Here is a 23,827-nt window from a genome sequence, read left to right as displayed (position 1 = left end):
GAAATCATGAACTGAAAAATGTGATTGCCAGCCCCAATAGCCTATTCCACTGATGATGGAACTTCAGTTTTTTTTTTCTTAAACAAGGAGTGATCAACGGAGAGAAGGAATGACATTCAAAAAAGATGTTTAATCCATTAGGGGTGCAAAATGTGCAAATAAACAGTGCTAAAAAGCAATCATAAAAACAAGGTTACATAAAAAATAAGTGTTTTTGGGACTAACAGCAGGACCTACTCCCCTGCCTTAACAATTGAGGCTGGTAAACAAGTATATTTGCATTTATATTTATGCATTTGGCAGACGCTTTTATCCAAAACGACATATAGTGCACTTATTACAGGGACAATCCCCCCTGAGCAACCTGGAGTTAAGTGCCTTGCTCAAGGACACGATGGTGGTGGCCGTGGGGATCGAACCAGTGACCTTCTGATTAACAGTTATGTGCTTCAGCCCACTACGCCACCACCACTCCAGTTTGGATTTCACTCAAGCAATCCTGGCATAACCTTGTCCATGTACTCAAACACTTGTCGTCCATCTTTCTTCCTTTCCCCTAGTGACAACTGGCTTAAATACACAATTTTTTGAAAATTCAATATTTGAAATCAAATTAACCCTCGGGGGCCTGTGTAACTCAGCGAGTAAAGACGCTGACCACCACACCTGGAGTCACGATTTCAAATCCAGGGTGTTCTCAGTGACTCCAGCCAGGTCTCCTAAGCAACCAAATTGGCCCAGTTACTAGGGAGGTTAGAGTCACATGGGGTAACCTCCTCGTAGTCGCTATAATATGGTTTGGTCTCGGTGAGGCACGTGATGAGTTATGCATGGATGCCGCGGAGAATAGCATGAAGCCTCCACATGCTATGTCTCTGTGGTAACGCACTCAAGCCACGTGATAAGATGTGTGGATTGACATTCTCAGATGCGGAGGCAACTGAGATTTGTCCTCCGGCATCAGGATTGAGGTGAGTCACCGCGCCACCGCGAGGACCTACTAAGTAGTGGGAACTGGGCATTCCATATTGGGGAGATAAAATAACTAAAATTAAATGAACCCTCACCTCTCGTTTCTTAAATGCAAAATCTTTGAATAATCACATAAGAATGTGTTAATGAGAGTGAAAAACAAAACCTATAAATAAGATGGATAAAACCTTTGCAGATCAAAACCCCAATAAATGTTGCAAAATGGTAAGTAAAACAATAAATATGTCCATGGAACAGTGAAAATCTGTGATGGGAGACTGCTCCACAGTGTCAAAATCACAATTATATTTCAAACATATTTGACACCCAGAGAGTTCGGGAGAAGAATACATGAATACCTTTAACACATGCCTAAACTCTCTCTTTCCATCCTGAACAGACAACACTGACATCTGCAACTCTGCCTCTACTGCATCGGTCACAGCCTCCGCCCCAATTACCTCGGCAATAAACCGCGGCAACACCAACAACCCAATTACCATAGCTGCCCAGATGAACATCTCCACCAACACTGTCAACATCACATCTCCTGTCAACCTGCAACACCCCGTCACCATAACCGGCCCCGTGAACATCACCTCCGTCAACATCCCAGCAACGGCGCCCATGAATATAGCCCACCCTGTGGCCATCACCACACCCATGTCCATGAACATCGGCACGCCACTCAACATCGCCATGAGATCCATGGACAGCATGAGCTTCCTGTCCCAAGTCCTACCATCTTCTCCTCACTGGTAGAGACATGAGATGGGTCGTTAACAGACTTACCTGACCAGCCTTCTGCCCTCAGTGCCATCTGAGTTCCAACCCGACCCCCAACACATGTGTTGGATTAAAGGGATAGTTACTCCAAAAATGAAAATTCTGTCATTAACTCAATCCTATATGTTGTTACAAACCTGTATGACTTCGTTTCCTCCATGGAACACAGAATGAGATATTAGGCAGAATGTTAGCCTTTCCAGAGTGTATGATGACAGAATGTTCATTTTTGCATGAACTATTTGTTTAACAACCCCAACACATGGCTGCATCACAACACTAGTGGAAGTTTTGCTCTGGCTGATTTACCTCTCTGTTGGAGTTTTGACCATGTTTTTAACTTAGCATTTTGTGCGCAAGTTGAACAGCTGTGTAGCGGGACGTTTGTAAGCTCCTCTGAGCACTTTGACCCTAGCAATGGATTTTTTACAGGACAAATGCAATAACTGACATGCATTTTGAACACTTTTTTTATAAGCAGAGTGCTGGTGGGTTCTTCTAAGTTGTAGAGGTGTAAATCAGTATTTAAACAAATTAGTTCGAAAGGGGCAATTGCTTCCATTGTGAAAGATTTTTTTATTTTATTTTTTTCATATTTTTTGGTAAATGGATGAATTATTTAGTTTTTTCCCATAGTGTGTTTCAGTGTGTGCACATACATATGGGATTTTTCAAGAGGTACAGTTGTGTATTCTGGCTATTATTTTTACCATCAGTTATATACTTAGTTTTTTCTTTTTCTTTATATGTAGGTGAATCTCACAAAAACATGTCTAGGTTTTTTACCCCAAAATCAAAAGCAGAAAAGTAAGAAATTATGTTTTGCATATTCAAAATGAAGCCTTTATTAGGGCCATTAAGATTTTTTATTTTATTAAGAAGTATGGTTTAAACAATTTTTCACTTTAATACAATATATATATATATTTTATTTATGTCTGCATTAAAAATTATATATATGTAAAATTACTCTAATAACTGCAAAGGGAAAATTACAAATATATATGTATATATAAATATTATTTTGTCACAGTGTGTATGTATGTGTGTGTGTGTCATATATATATTTATTTGTAATTTTCCCATTTATGAGTACATTTTTTGGACCGCTAAAATGCGCTTCATTTTCTTTTAAGCAATATGTAATTAATTAATTAATTTATTTTGATTTTGGGTGGCCTGGATATTTTTTGTGACAGGTTTCATGAGAATGACCTTTGTAGTGTTTAGAAAGACTGTTTACAAAAATTATTGTTTTATTTCTGTGAATGGAGGGCAGCTTTGTTCTCTTATTGTTTACGTGACCATTGTTGGGTGTTGTAGGTGTACTTTTTCATACAGAATGGAGAAGAAAAGTCTTGCACTGAATGCATATCCCTAGTCTAAAGAGGCAGTATTATCTCATTTTTAAAAAAAAGTGACGTTATGGCCCTGTCGCAGCATGCAAGCTTGTGGTCTTGCCTCCATCACTTATGTGTGGGGTGTCCCGTATATAAAGTCATGATTCAGAATAGTGGAATACTTGTGGGGACTTCATTGAACTACTATCCGTCAGTCTATGCGGCATTACGTCATCAAAGTGTGGACTTGGATAAAAGTGACTGTTAAAAAACAGCTTATTTAAAACAGCGCAATCTAATGGTTGGAGCCATGCCTTTTAAAGTTTTCATTTGGACATTTGTTGCCTGAGTTTGTAGTTTATAGTATTATATAAAGTGTTTTTTTTGTTGTTGACAAAACTATTGTTTTTATAAATGCTCTGCTCCGGTGTTGTGCAGAGAATAGTTCAGTAAATTGGTATTAATTTAGTTAATGTTCTTTCTAATGGCTTCAATGGAACCCTAAAGTTATTCATGTTTGTTTGTAAATATATTTTACCCCTTTTATTTGTTTTATTTTATTTTTTAGTGAAAGCAGAAAGACATCTCAAATTTGCCAGATCTTAACCATCCTGCTCATTTCAATTGGTTCCAGTAATTCATATCGAGCCTGCTCAAAGGGTGTTTTATCTGGTAATATTGTCCTCTAGCTAAAGCCCAGAGGCTTCGTTCTACATAAAGCAGGTCCTCAGTCAGAAATAATGTATACAGGCAGATTCTGGAAAGTTCTATGCTATATTGAGTTTTGGCAGCAACTTCCTCTATATGCTTCCTGCAGTTGGAGCAACTGCCAGAGTGAAGAGACTGCTGAAGTGAAAACACTAATTATTTGACTTAATTGAATGCAATTCTTGTGGGTAGTTTCCCCACCACAGTTTGTAATGTGAGAGACGATCCCTAATGTCTGAATAGATGCCACCCACTCCAGCACTGAGACTCAGGAAGATGCTTTTCCTGATCAGACTGTGTGTCTGTCTGTCTGTCTGTCTGTCTGTCTGTCTGTCTGTCATTCTCCCATCACACTAGAACAAACAACAGCATGTTTCCATAGTTTAGTTTGGGAAAGAGTGAGAATGTGTTTATGCATTTCTTTGGTAGAAGCATTACGATTGCCTCTTTGCCAAATTTAAACCAATAATGAAATCCAATGAAGTATACTTTTTTTTATTATTATTGATTCTAATGTTATTTTAATTCAGTTGATGAACTGAATGATTTTAGAGCCCCTGTGAAAGCGGTTGAATGTATATGTTTGTACAGAACTGTTTAGCTTGGAGGATCTTAGAATACAGATAGACAAGTGAGCGAAGAAAAGCCAAGTAACCTTTTATAAAACTTTGTATTAGTACATTAACAATGGTAATTTTGTATATATGAAGACTAGGCTTTCTATGTAGCAGAAAGTAAAAACATTCCTAAGTTTGTGAGAAATAATTATGTAAACATGCGTAATGTTTTATGTGCCTTTTATTTGGGTTGTCTAAATAAAAGAAAACTGTAAAACATGATTATTGTGTATATATGTAAGAGACTTTTGCCAATGTTTTTTTTTACAATTATATCAAAATTTGTTTGGTTGGTACATTTATTAATTTATTTATTTTGTCTGCATGATGATGCTGATACCTTGGACACCTTGACAAATTCTTCATTTCTGAAATATTTTGGAATGGAAAACTTTCAGGATCTCTGTTCACACAGATATCCCTTTGACATGGTTCCCACAGGCATAGAAATTTAAACATTTTATTTCCAGACATGGAAAACTGTGGGTTTATTATACTGAACAGAAGTTTAATGTTAAACTCTGCTCTAAATTATTTATGGGTTAACAATTATATTTTATGGGGTTGAAAATGTGTGGGGAATTGAATTAAGTAATCTTTTATAAGTCATTTTTTATTTAATTTTGTAAAAAAAAAAAAAACAACATATATTTGATGGGATTTTGTTGTGAAATTGTAATGTTTACATCTTTAAATAGGCTAAAATATCTTTTGAGTGTATGAGACTAACTTCTGGCTCTATATTTGAATCACTTGAGGAAGATGCTTTCCTGAAAGTCTGTCCATACAGTTGTACTAGGAACACAAAAGAGTCCAGCCTAGGAATGAAGAATGCAGACCAGCTCAATCCAGGTATGGCTACGGCTCCACACAAACAGTTTCGCATTAGCACAGCATTAAACATTGCACATCACAGACAGTTTTGTCAATGTGCATGATCCTGCTTTCATCTCTAATTCATGGCTCTCCATCTGGTCCTGTTCAAATCTTCCCCTCCCCCGTACACTAGCTCCTTAATCTTACATGTTGCCTTTTTTTCTTCGAGAAATCTCATATTGGTCGTTAAGACTAATTTCCATGTGCATTGGCTCCATTGGTGCGCGTTCACGTCTTCACGCTTGCCGCATCATTTGATCGGGCGTGACGCGCCCCCGGGATCCCAATACAATAATCGCGGGGTTTAATCTCGTGTCCATGAGCAGGTGCTCCGGGTTCAAGGTCTTTTGTTTCACTCCTTACTGTCGCCTCACAACGGGGATGAAAGACAATGAGCCCCATTGAAAGAACAATTGCGCTTTTTTCAGGGCGCCACTGTTCGCCATCTGCCCGTGTCTGTAAGTACAGACAGCTGTATTAGTATTTAAGAGCATTTATCTTCATTAATATTTATGAAAGCAGTTCATTTGGATGTTTGAGGAACATTGAGATTGCAAACAGAAACATTGAGAACTGTAAAATTTTTAAATAAAATGGGCTATGTCCCTCATTAAAAAGCTAAGGGAATCCGGGGCATTTCTGTTATAATTTTTTTGGGGTGCACATATATTTATATAGGCTACATGTATATATTAATAAAAAATTGTATATAACAAATGGTTCCGACTCAATTCTGATTGGATGAAATACACTTGGGGGCGTGGTTTGTCGTAGAAGCAGCCCTGTTACCATATTTACCTATTCATTACTTTTAAGGAAAACGTGGTGGCTACTTTTGCAGCGAAAAACATGGCAAAAAGCTGTTTTATTGCACAAAACAAAGTCGGGGAAACCCGGAAGTAAATTTTTACCGCCTGCTAACCAACAAAAATAGAAGCCAAAAGAGGGCCTGATTATTTGAATTCAATCCATAGTTTTCCTGGCCAAACATTGGGCACCATCATGATGACACTAATTGCCACTGTCTGTTTCCAGTCTCCATAATTAACGATATAAAAACTCAAAGTAGTTTATGATATCAACATAACTAACCTCAGTCCAGCTTCATGTCATCCATCCACTCCTTAAACTTTGACGGGTAAAAAAGAAAAACAGTAATCACGATCTCGGCAGTGTGGAGCCACATGCTTCTGTTTTATTTTTTAGTACATAAACTTACCGACCACTTTATTAGGTAGGCTACACCTGTACACGTTATTCATGCGTTTACCAAATCAACCAATTGTGTGGCAGCAGTGCAATGCATAAACCATGCAGGTATGTATCAGGAGCTTCAGTTAATGTTCACATCAACCATCAGAATGGGAATTTGTTTTTATCTCAGTGATTTCGACTGTGGTATGATTGTTGGTGACCAGATAGGCTGGTCTGAGTATTTCTGTAATGGCTGATCTCCTGGGATTTTCACGCACAACAATTTCTAGAGTTTACTCAGAATGGTGCCTAAAACAAACAGAAAAACATCCAGCGAGGGGCACTTCTGCGGTTGGAAACATCTTGTTGATGAACGAGGTCAAGAATGGCCAGACTGGTTCAAGCTGACAGAAAGGCTATGGTAACTCAGATAACCCCTCTGTACAATTGTAGTGAGCAGAACAGCATCTCAGAATGCATGACATGTCGAACCTTGAGCCAGATGGGCTACAACAGCAGAAGTCAGGATCCCCTTCTATTAGCCAAGAACCAAAAACTGAGAATGCAGTGGGCCTAGCATTTGTGTACCTCAACAGAAAATGAGATCCATCTGATCAGGCAATGTTTTTCCAGTCTTTAACTGTCCAGTTTGGTGAGCCTGTGTCCTGCAGCGAGCACTCACTTCCATGACGCTATCGCGTCGGTATACTACACCTTTAAACTACATATATTTGTATATATCTGAATATTTTGCAGTAAATTTAAAATGTATTGTTTCTATACTTATCAACAACCTAAAATCAAAAATCAGTTCTATATATTTCCATCATTCTTTATTTGATTACGTCATGTGCAATTCTTCATGGGATTGTAGTTCATGGCCTCATGAAAGATGGTAAGTACACAGTCTTGTACCTATATTTTTTGTCCGATTTTCAAATACCCTTTTGCTTCAAATCAAAGTTTGTAATGTTTTGATTCACCTCAGAACTGGATGGTATGGTTCATGGCTTAGAACTCTTTATGAAGGATTTTATGAAAAGTCTATGAGGAAAAAAATGAATGGGAAAAATTAAATATAATTATACTTTTATTATTATTAAATGCAACTATTTTATACACATTGGTGTTTTTTATTGTTTAGCAAAAAAGCCACTCGAGTCTGTTACAGACACTTTTAATTATTGCTTTAATATGTAAGATATTAATATTATATATTTACATTTATTCATTTGGCAGATGCTTTTATCCAAAGCCACTTCCAAAAGAGGAAAACATAAGTGAATCATCTTAGGAGACATTTGTACGAAAAGTGCAATATTACACAGTTTCACTAGCATCAGAATACTCAAAACATATACAAGTGCAATTTTGTTTTGTTTTGTTTTTTTGTTAGTGACTAGTTAAGTGCTCTTGGAAAAGATGCGTGAGTCAGTTTCACAGATGGATTTGGGAAGATCATTACACCAACGTGGTTTGATGAAACTGAAAGTCCGAGAAAGTGTTTTGGTGCCTCTTTTGTTGGTACAACAAGGCGACGTTACTTAGCCGACCGCAGGTTTCTAGTGGGCGTGTAGCTCTGCAGAAATGCAGATTTATATATTACAATATAATATATAGGCCTAAATGTTAAAATACAAACAATATTTATTACAAAACTATTGTAACATGTTTCTTATGCACAAAACACTATACTAATGTAAAAAAAAAAAAAATCTAATTGACATAAGATTTATTTATATATTAATTTAAGGTTATTAGTATGTCTGGCGTGATATGAGATGCTTTACCCACCTGTATCCACTAGGATGCTCTTGACTGCGGTAAAATGAAGATAATCTGCCCACAGTACAAGAGCTCAAGAGCCGATTAATACCCAGACCATCTGACGCACTGTAAACGCACTGGAATAACACCAACACTCTGCTGTCAGTCAATGTAACTTTTTGTAGCCTACAGCATGGAGGAATGTAGCGTCGATTAATCTCCCTGTCCGCCTGGTAAGATTTCATCCTCATTCTACTGCGTGATTCATCTCATATAAAGTCAACTAGATAATTTCAGGGCGCGTTTATAAATATCTTAATCATTACAGAGGCGCTGCTCAGACGTTCTGCTTCTCGTTAAACTCTTTATTATTATTATTTTTCTAACCAGAAAGGCCTTCAAATGAATCCGTTCTGCTCTAATAACGTCATTTATATAAACAGGCCCATGTTGTGGTACTGATGGTCTGTCTGAAAGTCAGCAGAGTCTGTTATTTATCGACAGTCTGGCTCATCTGTGCCTCTGAACCGTTCAGCATCCATTAAGCAACCTAATAATAATAATGCTCTGTAACATTATATATATATATATATATATATATATATATATATATATATATATATATATATATATATATATATTATATTATATATAAAATAGGCTATAATTATAAAACAGGATTTAAGTAAGGTTTTGTGATGCGTTTCATATGCATTTCTAAACAATATAATGATGTGCAAAAATAAACAAATCAGCAACGTTTTGGCATTAATTACACAGCTAAATAAAGACAGGACACCTTATTATTATCATAAACCAATCTTGCTTTCCTGGTAAAATTGAAAAACGCCTTCAACTTCAGTTACCAGCAACTGAGAGGCTTAAAGGTATAGTTCACTCAAAAATGAAAATTATCTCATCATTGACCTTCATGCCATCCCTGATGTGTATGACTTTCTGTGTTCTGCTGACCACAAACAAAGATTTGTTTTAGAAAAATATTTCAGCTCTGGTCCTTTCAGTTCAAGTGAGTGGTGGTCAGAAATGTAAAGGTCCAAAAAGCAGATAAAAGTAATCCATAAAGTAATCCATAAAACTCAGATTAAATCCTTAACTTCAGAAGCAATATGATAGGTGTGGATGAGAAACAGATCAATATTTAAGTCCTTTTTTACTATAAATCTCTACATTCACTTTCACTCTCAGATATGAAAGGGAAACTAACCAGGTGCCACATGTGAAATTCAGAATTTTAAAATGAAAGTGGAGATTTAGAGTAAAAAATCTTCAATATTTATCTGTTTTTACACCTATCATATCGCTTCTGAAGACATTGATTTAACCACTGGAGCCCTTTGGATTATTTTTATGCTGCTTTTATCTGCTTTTTGAATGTTCAGATTTCTGGCCACCATTCAATTGCATTGTGTGGACATACAGAGCTGAGATATCCTTCTAAAAATCTTTGTTCGTGTTCTGCTGAAGAAAGAAAGTCATACACATCTGGGATGGCATGAGGGAGAAATACATTTTTTTGGTGAACTATCCGTTTAAGAACACACTGGAGTTAATTTTCTGCTGTCCTCGCTTCCTCTGCCCATTTTAACTCAGCTGAGCCAGCTAAAAAAACAAGGACATTATCAAAGGTCCTGGTCCTGCTTCAGGGTTTGGATGGATTCCAACAATGAAGATATGGAAAGCAGAAAGACTGCAGACAGGAGCTGAGGGGAAGAGGAAGATGAAGGGGCAGAAGAACAGTTTTCCCTGGTGATATTTACACTACATGGTTGACTGTTCTTGTGCATGGTACAACAATGCTGTGCAACAAGTCCAACTAAATCTGAGTCATTTTATGGTTACATCTATCATTTACATAAAAGTTCAGACAAGAAAATAGGTAGGTACTGGAACTGCAGTAACTGATACTTACTGTGGACAAGTAACCTACAGTGCTTCTATTGTTTAGAGGCCACATACTGTACTGTATTACATGTTCATTACACTTGCTCTGATCATTTGTGAAAATGGATGTCTACTTTGTCTAACCTGACAGGTTCTACTGCAGGGGTCGGCAACCTGTGGCATGCAGAGGGGTAATCACTGGCACGCCAGCAATGGCGAGAGAGTACAGTAGACTTATTTATATAAATTCTGCACCTGCATTCCAATCTATATCTTGATGTAATCTTTCCTCATGATCACACCGTGTGTTTCCATGAGCTGAATGGGAGGCTATTGACCAGGAAAATAAAAAATGACACTCCATGTCAAAAAGGTTGCACTGTGTTTCTGCAGAACTGGGGAGCATCTTACAATGCAGAGTAGGATGATGTTTTGTGCCATCTCTTACTTACAGTTTTACAGTGTATTACATTACTTATTTATGCTATTGCTGACTTCTCTGTAACAATTTGCTAGTGTAGAGTCACTGAGTTTTCTTTTTGACAGTGATTTCACATATAATCACTTTACAGTATTGTCATGAAGGCTTACTCCCAAATAAACTTTTTAACACAATTCAATATTTTATAAAGTATAATGTGCTATAACCACAAAACATATAGAGATTTGACCTGCAAAACTGTCCCTGGTTCATAGACATTTTTATAGCAGTGTTTTGAATTGATCCAACAAGTGTTGTGTGCAGTGCAATAGTTTGTGTGTTTGTTGGGTTTGTGACATTTGAAGTAATTTTCAAGTTTTGTCAGAATATTTTTGTGTAAATTTTTTTTTTTTGACATGGAAGTTTGTGGTTTGTACAAATCGGTGTGTAGTTTTGAGGCTGTGTTTATAATCTCAAGAAAATAGTGAATTGTTTCATGAAATGTTTCGAGAAATGTAAAAAAAAAAAAAAATGAAAAAATGGAAATAAAATTTCTGTCATTTACTATGTCAACTTAAACCCATATGGCATGCTTTCTTACATGGAACACAAAAGGAGATGTATGGCAGAATGTTAGGGATTGACACTAAGACTGTAACCATTCAATTGCACTGTAAAAAAAGTTATCCAATGAAAGTGAATGGTGACTGAGATTAACATTTTGCCTAATATCTATTTTTGTGTTCCACGAAAAACTATATGATTAATTGATGACAGAATGTTTATTTTTGGGTAAACTAGCTTATACGTTTAGAGACGTGTAACCAATGGCTTGTATGTGTTTCCTGCCTCAGGATGCTGAAGTATTGCTCATTTTCATCTCCGCATTGCTGAAATCTGTTCCTCTGTGATTTACTTTAGTGGTTTTGGGCTGTGCTCTTTCCGCCATTAGAGCTAATGATAGTGTAGCATAGAGAGGTGCCAGTGAATGTGCTGCTAGTTTTATACAGGGACAGCAGGTGTGTGTTCTGACATAAGCACTAACCCACAGACGACTCCTGTGGTGATAACAGTTCTCCTTGTCAGACGCCACAATCTGCTCGTATGGATATCACTCTTCCTCTTGGCCGCAGGCACAGCATTGGAATTTGGCAAAGTATTACAGAAAAGTCTGATGATTTTGGCAGCAATATCTTTAAAATTCTACTTTTAAAAAATGTTGTTTATGCTTGATTGTTATTAACAACGGTTGTATGCATGCCAGCGTATTTCTTGTGCCAGTTTTTTTTAATTAATCCTTTCCATAAAAGCCCCATGAAATTGAAAGGTTTTTGTTTAGTCCAAAGGAATATTCCGGGTTCAATAGTTAAGCTCAATCGACAGCATATGTGGCACAGTGTTTTTTCTTTTTTTTACTTTTCCCTCTTTTTCTTTCTTCAAAAATAAATAAATAATATAAGTTACAATGAAAGTGAATGGGGCCAATTTATGGAGGGTTTAAATGCATAAATGTGAAGCCTATAATTTTACATACTCACTAAACATCAAAAGGTGCACTCAGTAGTTTTTTCCTCATTAAAAAAAGTTTAACTCTTAAAGACATAAATTTTATTTTGCAAAATATGTATGAAATCATGACCACTCACGTTACAATGAAGACTCCAGTCATATCAGTAACCTTATAAAGCTGTTTTAATCTACATGGAGAGGATCTGCCATGTTAGAATCACATGACCAGCCGAATACTACTTGCTTAATCTCAGTAACCGTCCAGTTACTTGACACGTTCACTCATTTATTAAAGAAATCATGGGTGACTGTGAAAATTACATTTCTACAATGGCATCTAAAACTGACTTGTGCAAGGTGTCAATGGTTGTCTTTTGGACAGCTGTCAAATCAGCAGTCTTTGTCCCCATGATTGTGTAGCCTACAGAACTAGACTGAGAGACCATTTAAAGGCCTTTGCAGGTGTTTTGAGTTAATTAGCTGATTAGAGTGTGGCACCCGGTGTCTTCAATATTGAACCTTTTCACAATATTCAAATTTTCTGAGATACTGATTTTGGGGTTTTTCATTAGTTGTCAGTTATAATCATCAAAATTAAAAGGAATGAACACTTGAAATATATCAGTCTGTGTGGAATGAATGTATACATTATCCAAGTTTCTCTTTTTGAATGGAATTACTGAAATAAATCAACTTTTTGATGATATTCTAATTATATGACCAGCACCTGTATATAATGTACTCCTCGAAATGTTCACAAAATCACAAAAACATTTATAATTGTAGCAGATACGCATTTAAAATTTACAGGCATTCTAATGCTGCATTCCATTCAAGCTTGGCAGGGGTTTAGCTGTTACCAGAGACATCTTAGCAACCCAACTGATAAGTCGACCATGTAGTGCAAGCATTTGTGCTACAGGTGTACGATCTTCAAAGGAGTACACCTGTTTCTGCAGGTGTTTGTTAAACAAGCTTTAATATCATGTAATGTGGAAACATGAACAATATTAGTTAATAAAAGTGAATGTTTATCACTTGAGGATCTCCCTGGGTGCCGACATGTTTATGTGATGTCACACACCTGCATCTCGGAGAAGTTGAATATTTCCGCACAAGCTTCAATGTTAGAATTCCAACTTCAAATGGCATTCCATTGCACTTTTGCTAGTATGAAGTTTGAAAATCCGACTTTCCGATTTGAATGAAATGCAGCATTAAGCCAAAGTTATTGATGACACATCTTGCACTATATAAAATAATGATAACAAATTATTCTTCAATTAGCTGTAGTGTGCTTGACTTGGTGACTCCGTTTGACCTGAATTAATTCAGTTCAGTTCCTAAATGCATCACACATATGTTGCAACTTTTATTGATTTAGTATCAACTGTATCTGACAAATTGCGAGATTGATTTTGCAAGCTTTTAATTGGGTTCAATGCTAAGGTGCAAGCTGATTTGACATGACACTCCTGCTGTAAAAAAAATTGCTTTATTTTGAGCTTGCTTAACAAATCAGTTACTCCAACGGTCTGCTGGCAGACAACTGGATTGATAGACATGGAAGTTTCCATGGAGACAGTAGGCTCTAATTTGCTCTTGATGATGGATGTAATTTGAAATAACAAGCTTCCTGTGTTGCACCACAAGCTGAAGACGAATGATTGTTAGCGTTTACCCTGTTTTGATGACTCCCCTGTTGTGTTGAAATCTCTTGCATGATTATCAATCAGATCTGCCACCATGTGGCATTCCTCTGCTCTGATCCATCTCAGTGGGTCAGATGGACCCCTGCTTAAGCGATATCAGCTCAGCGTCCGTATTAACTATGGATGACGTCAGCTCTCTGCTGTATGTTATTCACAAGGGCAAAGCCGCACTTCAGAGACACATCAGTAAGCTGCTACAGTTGCACTCAGCGGCAAACTGTGCAAGTCTGTGAATATATTTGGCATGAAATACATACATAAATGACAATAATAATAAAGAAATTGCACATATTTAAGTACATGAAACACATTGTATACATAAGAGTACAGTGTTTGGGGATGTAGGTGGGACATGTTTGAGACTTGAAAGTGTATGTAATACTAAACTTGTCTTTATGAAGGATGCATAGGAAGCCTTGTCTTTTCAGTGACCCTGAACTATTTAATAACCAATGGGAGATAACCACTGAATGGCTCATGGTGTGTGTGTGTGCGTGTGTGCTTGCGTGCGTGCGTGTAAAACACGCATAAAAAACATAAAAAGCAGATCCTCATCCATTGGTTTGCATGACTCCAACAAGAACTGAATACAAGCAGGGTACAATTCAATTAGAATTCCACAGACATGATGGACAATTATCCATAATGTCTCCTCTCATCCAACTCCTCGATGTAAAATGAGTACTTAATTACTCCATTAGGCTACTCGTGCACATCCCTAGTGTGTGTGTGTGTATCAAAATATACTAACTTGTTCCACCTCTAAAACAACGTTTCGGTTGACTTGACCTAGGATGGGAAAAAAAGTAATTTAGTCATTGTTTTAGGCTACTGTTGTCCTTTCTAAAATCTTGCGTCATGCAGTAATTTAATTGCGATTAACGTTAACGTGTGGCAATAATTGCAAATAAAGACATATTTTTTAATTCCTTTTTTTAAAGCATTATTGTTGGGATATGTCTTTAGGATGAGCTTGACCTTCAGCCTCCACATCCTGGTTGAAAAGCCTCCTAAAAAGGGGTTGCCAGCTCTCACAATTGACTACAAACTTGCATTAATGTTTGACTCCGTTTTTGTATGAGATGGCCACATGTTACAAGCCAATACATTTCCAGTGGATAAAATTTAAGTCCCGCACTATTTGTTTCTTGTTCATATTCTGTTTTATAGAAATATGTCACAATATGGAAGTAAAATGAGTTGCGAATGCCATTTTATGGACTTTGACATTGATTTTATACTGTGTTCCAGAGTCCAAGCCACTAATTTGACATTATTCTAATGATCCAAGTTCAAACATAAGAGATGTAAAGATTTATAACTGTTACATTGCTTTACATTGATCATGCATTGATGATTAACATTTTTCTGTTGTTATCTAGGTCTTTGGAAGTTGGCCGCTGTTCGTCTTTTGCTTTGAGAGTGTGAGAAAAAGGCATTCTGGGAATCCCAGTCACCCCTGGATGTGGTTGAGATTTGGATATCAGCAGCAAAGGAAACATTTTCCGATGCTGCCTCTCTACATACAGTTGCTCAGCTCCAGTGGTATTATGAGTGGATAACGGCGAGGTTGGAGGTGGTGCATAGGTAAAGGGGTGGGGCCACTGGTGGATGGGCAGTTTTGAGTGGGTGGAGTCAGGGAAGGTCTGTAAAAGATGACCAGCCTTTTCCGCCGGAGTAACGGGAACAGTAACCATGACAGCAGTACGCGGGGAGGTAGCACTACCTCGTCAGAGCTCAGTAGGAATGCTCCATATCAGGTTAGATGCTTGGAGTTTAGCCAGGCTATGGATGACTTTAAGACTATGTTCCCCAGCATGGAGCATGATGTTATTGAGTGTGTGTTGAGGGCAAACAGTGGCTCTGTGGACTCCACCATTGACCAGCTCCTGCAGATTAGCTTGGACAGTCAAGCCACGGACGACAGCTCGGATTCTGATGATAGCATTCCTCCGGAGGTTAGTCAAGGAACCAGGAGAAAGAGTTTGTATGATGCTTTGATCTTGATACACAAGAGAATCTTCTCAATTGAACTTGTGTTAAATCTTACGTGACTTATGGAGCTTTACATGTTGACAAGCAGATAAGTTAATTTTATTGTTAAATGTTAACCAAAGCAAACCATGACAGTGTGCTTCCAAAGATCAATTAAAGACCCCATGAAATCTAGACTTTTGTGGCTTTTAAGGCTCAAACATACTCTATGCAAATTCTTCTTTTTTTTTTCTCCCCAATTTTGAATTCCCAATGCATTCTCCTTGTGGTGGCATAGTGACTCACCTCAATTGAGTGGCAGAGGACAAATCTCAGTTGCCTCCGCATCTGAGACCGTCAATCTGTGCATCTTATCATGTGCCCCACCGAGAGCGAGAACCACATTATAGCAACCATGAGAAGGTTACCCCATGTGAGTCACTCTACCCTCCCTAGCAACCGGGCCAAATTGGTTGCTTCGGAGACCTGGCTGGAATCACTCAGCACACCCTGGATTCAAACCTGCGACTCCAGGGGTGGTAGTCAGCGTCAATTCTCGCTGAGCTACCCAGGCCCCACTCTACGCAAGTTCTTAAACCCAGACACTTCTAGCTACTAAAGCTTGATTTTGTGCATTGCTGCATTCCAAAATGTGTCAGACCACAATTCATAACACAACGCAGTGTGGCAACAAAGGCTTCTACAGCGAGCAACAGTTTGAAAAGAATATTGCAAGTAAGGTAAAGTAAATATATATATATATATATAGCAACTTGCCTGAATAATAACATATCTAGTTTGATGTTACAGACTTTTGAAAGTAACCATATCACCCCATTGAGTACTTAGGTTTGTTACCGCCACAGAAACGCAAAAATGAATGTTAAGCTGGGCTGTTTCTGAGCATATGGGCCCTAAGCAAATTCCTACTTGGAGGAATTATATAAATAATAAAAAAAACATGCTTTGCAGGAACCCCTGGTGGCTCAGGGGCCCTAAGTGGCCGCTTATATCGCTTATAGCTGTAAACGGCCCTGATGTTAAGCATGTTCAACTGGACACACATTGGCAATGCGTTGGCCAAGCTGTAAACTAAAGCCTATTGGCTATTTCTTTAAAAAGGAACAAGCTCTTCGATATGTTCCTCACCAACTTACTCTTTCAATGGGAAATACGTCAACACAGGAAAGAAAACTCAAACCATCAGGTCGGTTCATTTATTACTGTGAGGCATTCTGTTTTTGACTTGCAGAGATGGTTGAATGCTGCATGCTAAGATTCCATTCAGTGTTGGAATTTGTTTATCACATATCACCTAATGTCTCATCATAGAATAAAATGTTGAATCTGGACTATGTTTGTGACCTCTGACCTCTACAGTTCAGATGAGGAGCCTCCACCCATTTACGCCCCACCCTCCTATGACATGCACATCTATGACAGAAAGCATCCTGCAGATGTTCCGTCCACCCCACCACCCAGGCAAGAAAAACATCTAACAGTGTTTCTCACCTTTGAAGAAATAACTAAGAAAGAGGCTGTTTAGTCTCTCCTTGATAAGTGTAAAAGTTCACTGTTTAAATTTTAGTTTGTTTTGATTCTCAGTCTAGTAGTGTAATCAATTTAACAGTTATTTACACTTTTAGTCAGTGTGTAAACTGCCTTCATGTTTGCCTGGTAGTTTCATGTTTTTACATCAAAGTCTTGGAGGCCAAATTGTTTGATTGTTCTTTATTAAAGTATGCCTTTTATCCCAAATTGACACATCTGATCATTTAGTTTGTGTAGCCAAATAAACAACAACCAATAAACAACAGCATCTTATAAATTATATAAATCACAAAGTCAGGATCACACCTGATCTTTCTAGTTTATGAGAAGAAATTGGTTTTATTTTATATGTATTATATTATTCTATGTTGCCAGGTTCGATGATTTTCCCCGTCCTGGGCATCAACAGCTTAGCGGTTACAGGAACTGGAATCCACCGTTACTAGGCAACCTCCCCGATGACTTCCTGAGGATCCTGCCTCAGCAGTCAGAGAGTCGTCAGGTAAATGTCAAAAACTTCCAACCTTGGACTGTTTCATCAGGAAACAGCAGTGTAATTGTATGAAGTAGTGGAATCGAACTCAACTCCTTTACTGTACATTTTTACTTTATTTACATGGCCCATATTCGACACTTTTGAAGCGTCCAATATTTTCCCTGAAGTTTGCTTCATAGTAATGTATCAAAAGCAGTTGCTTTAGTTTAACAGGGAGCGTATCTTTGTTCCCCAGGTCCTAAGTTCCCCAGTTCAATATTCTGTTAACACACATTAACCCTAGTGTGTTCGGGTCAAATTTGACCTGTTTTAAATTAAATATTTCATAAATATTATCCAATTTTTTTACTGGAACATGACTTCAAAACAGTTATATAAATACAAAACCAATGTTATCATTTTATTTGATTTTGAAGGTTTCTAAAAACAATGTTAGATCTGTGGTGTTCTGAGTCAAATCTGACACGGCAGAGAACATTTAAGAGTCTAGGTGGTTCTGTGGATGACATTTTCTCAAAATTGACTCAATCTGTGGTTTGGGTTGGGTTTGATCCACAAAACTACCCAAAATGTTTTATTTCTGCATGCGATTCTTTTAAAAACCAATGTTCTCTGTGGGTCAGATTTGACCCTATTTTTGATGATTTGGTTTGATGAGATTTTCAACAGCAAGGGAAATGTGGCCTTTGCACCACAAATTAAAAAAAGTAAATATAGATTTTGTGGTTATGAATTGCTTGGGAATATGTTTTTCAGGTTCCCATTATGTGCTATATAGAGCTGGGGAATATGGGATCCTGGGAACTGGGGAACATGGGACCCTTTGTCATGTGTTGATTATGTGCCGTATAAATCTGGGGAACATAGGACCATGGGAACATACGAATGACTCCGTTTAACCCTCTAGTTTTTTGTGACTGTATCTTTAAGACTTCTATTTATAAATGTCCGATCATCTGTTGTGATTGCCTAACCTTTGCGTACCACCCTTTAAGGCAGATCAGAGTTGACTCATTCCTCTCATGGATGGCTTTTTTATGTCATATCATTAAAAATGTCTTTGTTGATTTCTATCCCCCCACAGCGAAGTCAGAGCAGTCTGTCTCAGCCTTCCTCCTCCTCTTCCTCCCTGTCTTCCCTGACACAGCTTTCGTCCAGCAGTGGTGTTCTGTCAGGTGGTGTTTGGTCCTCTGAACAGGACAGCAAGTTGAAGCAGTATTTGGAAGATGAGCGAATTGCTCTTTTCCTGCAGAATCAGGAGTTCATGAAAGAACTTCAGCGTAACAGAGACTTCCTCATTGCTCTCGAGATAGGTATACACACACACACACACACATACATTTACACATTCACTTACCTATATTAATATGTTTCCTGTTAACTTTTATTGATGGTTGTTACTTAAGCTAATTACTATGAAATAAAATGTAATTACTAGACCAACCCTACTAAAAAATTACTTTTATAGCTTCTAATAATTAATATAATTGTTTTCTTTTGAGGACATCTCCAAAAGTTATTTGTTCAGATTTAGCAAACTTCTGGGGATATATTTCAGCATTTATGTCCCAGAAAGTAGCTAGGAGAGAAACACATGCACAGACTCATTCTTACATTCCCATTCTCACTTTTTCATGCATATCAAATATTCAATTCATAATGAATAACTTCCACTTAAAATGAAATTTAGCATTTCATTCAAGAGAAAGAATTCATAAATCAACAGTGCAATCCTCTTTTACAGCCTGTACATTCTCTCCATTTGTATGCAAAATCTTTGTTATTATTTCCATCATCATATTTAGGCTATTACTCACTCATTGTGCTCAAACGCATTTGTACGCACAGTGTGTATGAAGAGCTTTCATTCCTAACACACTGTGTGCAGTGGTGTCTTTCCACTGTTACTGCTCGCTCTGGAGTGTCTGAATGTCATCTCTGCCCTCAGTTACGTTGTTACCTGCTGTGTTTTAGATCGTCAGAGGTGCGAGAAAACACAGTGCGGTCATTCATCCACTTGCACAGAGAACTCCACTGAAGGTAGATCCCTTCATCTTCATCCATCAGCCACATGGCACTTGCAGAACTCAGAAAGACCACAGTCTTCTCTGCTCTGCCATGAAGCTTCATCTGATCCTGTCTTTCCGCTACGTAGAGCATAACACATCTCCCTTAGAGAACAGTATCATGAAAAGTCTGTGTAACTCTTTCTTTAGGTGATAACTGTGGCTCAGGTTCTGAGGAGGCCTGTTCTTATGTCTCTGATGATGCCTTGTTCCTGGAGAAACTCAAGCACATGGGCAAATGTAAGAAAAACATGCACACGTACCAGAGGCCGCATCTCCATTGCACTTTCTTCAATCTAAGTGCTGCCATACTGGAGGAGGCCTTGTACACACATTTGCTTTGATAAACTAGATTGTAAATCAAGATATTGAGGAACAATATTGATGTAAACAATAATTCAGACATTTATTTTCAGTGTCATGGACTATGTTGTTGCTAATTTATGAAGCAAATTTCTCACTCATTTTTAACCACGGTATTAATCTCTACAGCTACAAGGAAGAAGCTTTTTGAGATTGCTAGATCATTTTCTGAGAAGACCAGAAGGAAGAAGTCAAAAAAGAGAACTCTGCCAAAACACCATTCATATCCTCATTATCTGTTCCAGATAAAGCTCAACACATAAAAAATGTACAATAAAAACTTGGTTTTGTGACACAGGCTCTATTGAACCTTGCAAAAAAAGCACTGGGGTGGTATCATGGTACAGTGATGGTAACATATAGTAATATCATGGTACTTCGATATACTGTGGTTCTGTATCTGAGTGCTTACCATATTCATATTCCATGGTATTAACATGGTATTCCAAGGTATTTCAAATTATACAATGGTAATGCAATGGTACATGTCCAAACAAACATTGCATTACCTTGGTGTCTTTTCATAAGTGATATGAGAGCTTTTAACTTGTCCGTTCTGTTGCCATCTAGATTTGCACTGATGCCTGTAGATACACATTTGAATTTAATAAGTGCTGGTTGAAAATATATTTGATAAGTGGTGTTATATTATAAATGTGAACTCCTGTATCTGGTGTGGTCCTTGACTTTCTCTCAATCTGTGCGCTGCCACATCCACTGTCAATCTACTGGATGATATAGGGCTGCCACCAGGTAAAAATTCACTTTACCTCTCTCATATATTTTGTGAAACATAATTATGCAAATTGTGTATGTGTATGTGTTTGTAAGCGGAGGAAGGCTGCCAACTCAACAGGCTCTCAGGAAGAGAGAAGGGAGAGGTGTCAAATAAGAAAGTGATATCGTGGTAAGGACACAAATACATGTTTAGAATAGCATCTAATCTCATTTTCAGTATGCATGGAAAACCCAGATGACCTACTTTTACCAGCATGTGCACTATACAACAGAGCATACTACATTACATTTTTATTGGTACAATACAATTGTTCGACTTGACCTTCAATTTCCAGTGTGGTGAATGAACTAGAAGTAATATCTGCTATATTTTTGCCATATCCCCTTCTTGCCTAATTATTTAATCGGACTGCAAACGTTATGGTGTTTTTACACAAAATTTGAATACAACTGCAGAATAACCATATTTATTTCTGAGAATTAAACATACAAATTAAAATGATACAATGTAACGACCCGCCTTTCGCCCATTGTTAGCTGGGATAGGCTCCAGCCCCCCGCGACCCTGTACACAGGATAAGCGGTTGACGATGGATGGATGGATGGATGGATGGACAATGTAACGACAATGACCATACTACTGTTTTAAAAGTGTTGTTGCATACTTTTTCGCATACTACTTTAAAAAACAAATTGAAAGCAGTATACAGTATATACTGTATGCAAAGTATGCATGCACTTTATTCCCAATATAGCCATTAAACATCAGCAGACTGGAAAAAAAAAACATTACCAGATTGTCAAAGATTTCTCCAGATATTAAAGTAAAATAAATATTTTAGCTCACAGTCCTTTTGTTTCTATTTTGAAAGATTTTATAAAATAAGTAATACATAATTGTGTGTGTGTGTGTGTGTGTGTGTGAGTGTGTATTTATCACTTTGTGGGGACCAAATGTCCCCATAAGGATAGTAAAACCCAACATTTTTGACCTTGTGGGGACATTTTTCCCCATGAGGAAAACAGCTTATAAATCATACTAAATTATGTTTTTTGAAAATGTAAAAATGCAGAAAGTTTTCTGTGAGGGTTAGGTTTAGGGGTAGGGTTAGGTTTAGGGGATAGAATATAAAGTTTGTACAGTATAAAAACCATTATGTCTATGGAAAGTCCCCATAAAACATGGAAACACAACATGTGTGTGTGTGTGTGAGAGAGAGTGTGAGATACAATTTTTTTTTTTTAATTTACACTTTTTTAACAAGAGCTTTTCCATTCCTTCCTGTTTGTTCCCTGGCAGATGGACGGATCCTGGTCGGGCCAGCCAGAGACAACACATTTCTGAAAACTACTTTAACCACCAAGATTTTACTTATAAATTATATTTATTTTATAGATTATACATTTTTTCCTGCAATGCTTAAGTGACATTTGAATCATGAAATCATCATAGATCCACTATTGTTGGTAATATTCAGATTCCACTGGCTCTGATTTAGTTTCTTACTGCCATGCAGTGTCGCAGATCAGGTAGTGTGCTAAGACGACTGCCGTGTTGTGTCAGTGTTCATGATGTGCTGGGACTCAGGACTTAGAACATCCACAAGCACAAAACCTTACTGCTTACTGACAAGAAGATCTGTGTTTATATCTCAGGAGAATTCAAATGGCCTGAAAGTCTCTGTATCATGTACAGTTCTGCTCATACTTATAGATAATTGCTTTTTCCATTCTTAAAGATATTTTCAATGGAACTTGTGATCTTATTTGATAGATAATATTACTTTGATTCATTTCTGGGTGATTTATTAAATATAAGTATCAGGTTTAGTTGGTATGCGGTTTTCAACCTACTCACAATGTAAAAAGGCATTTTGAAAATTAAGTACAAGGTTTTTTGAAAATTCAACCTTCCTTTCTGAAATAAACATTAATGAAAGATATTTTGATTCTTAGTGTGAGTAAGATCTCTCTGGTTGTGTGTATTTACACCAAGATAGCAATTATTAAGTTTGTAATGTTAAAATTGTAATTCTCACAATTTAAGGCTAATAGCTCACTGTAAATCAGCAAGATTGGTATTGATTTTCAGGGGAATCATTTTGTTTGCTAGTAAATAAAATACATTTTGAAATCAACACATCCTCGTTTCTCCTTTCACTTTTAAAACGATTCCAGTGAAAATTCTGTTTTTTGTATTTTTATAAAATGCATTTCACATGTACAAATTTACTTAGAGTTAGAAATGATAAAAGAACAATGCATTTTATAATAAAATAAAATAAATAAGTTTAAAGGGATAGTTCACTCAAAAAGTGTAAAAATTCTACCATCTACTCATCCTCATGCCATCGAACATGTGTTTGAATTTCTTTCTCATGTAGAACACAAACAAAGATTTTTAGATGAATATCCCAGCTCTGTTGGTCCATAAAATGCAAGTGAATGGTAACCAGACCTTTGAAGATCCAAAAAGCAAATAAAGGAAGTATGAAGTAATCCACATGACTCCAGTGTGTAAATATTGTCTTAATGAGCAATATGGTGAGAAACAGATCACTATACAGTTTTTTTTATTTTTTTTCACCTCTCTGGCCAGTAGGTGATGATATTCACAAGGATTGTAAATCACCAAAAACAAAAGAAGAATGTGAACTAGAAAGTTGAGATTTGTAGTAAAAAAGGACTTAAAGGTGCACTTAGTAATTTTTTCCTCATTAAAAAGTTTAACTCCTAAAGACATAAATTGTAACTATGCAGGAAATGTGGGAAAGTAAATGAAGACTGAAGTCATATCAGTAACTTTATGAAAACTGTTTTATTCTACATGGAGAG

General features: G+C 37.2%; 2 protein-coding genes across 4 annotated transcripts in view; both read left to right on the top strand.

The window, feature by feature from the left end:
• The window catches only part of vezf1a (vascular endothelial zinc finger 1a), a 31,990-nt gene extending 27,373 nt beyond the window's left edge, over positions 1 to 4,617 (top strand). For all 3 annotated transcript variants that reach the window (XM_052117176.1, XM_052117174.1, XM_052117175.1), the window contains one exon: positions 1,373 to 4,617. In XM_052117176.1, coding sequence (XP_051973136.1) covers positions 1,373 to 1,734 — 362 coding nt within the window. In that variant the 3' untranslated portion in view covers positions 1,735 to 4,617. The remainder of the gene's footprint in view (positions 1 to 1,372) is intronic.
• Positions 4,618 to 8,332: 3,715 nt separating this feature from the next.
• On the top strand, positions 8,333 to 23,098 carry cuedc1a (CUE domain containing 1a). Its single transcript, XM_052117197.1, has 11 exons — positions 8,333 to 8,493; positions 15,187 to 15,791; positions 17,159 to 17,260; positions 17,705 to 17,831; positions 18,910 to 19,138; positions 19,800 to 19,865; positions 20,042 to 20,131; positions 20,384 to 20,477; positions 20,952 to 21,007; positions 21,086 to 21,161; positions 22,293 to 23,098. Coding segments are annotated over exons 2-11 (1,173 nt in total). The 5' UTR covers positions 8,333 to 8,493; positions 15,187 to 15,459; the 3' UTR covers positions 22,294 to 23,098.
• Positions 23,099 to 23,827: the final 729 nt, after the last annotated feature.

Source organism: Xyrauchen texanus, chromosome 44 (assembly GCF_025860055.1).
Source record: "Xyrauchen texanus isolate HMW12.3.18 chromosome 44, RBS_HiC_50CHRs, whole genome shotgun sequence".
Lineage (NCBI taxonomy): Eukaryota > Metazoa > Chordata > Actinopteri > Cypriniformes > Catostomidae > Xyrauchen > Xyrauchen texanus.
Note: the sequence above shows the minus strand (reverse complement) of the source record. Positions and strands in the feature narration are given on the sequence as shown.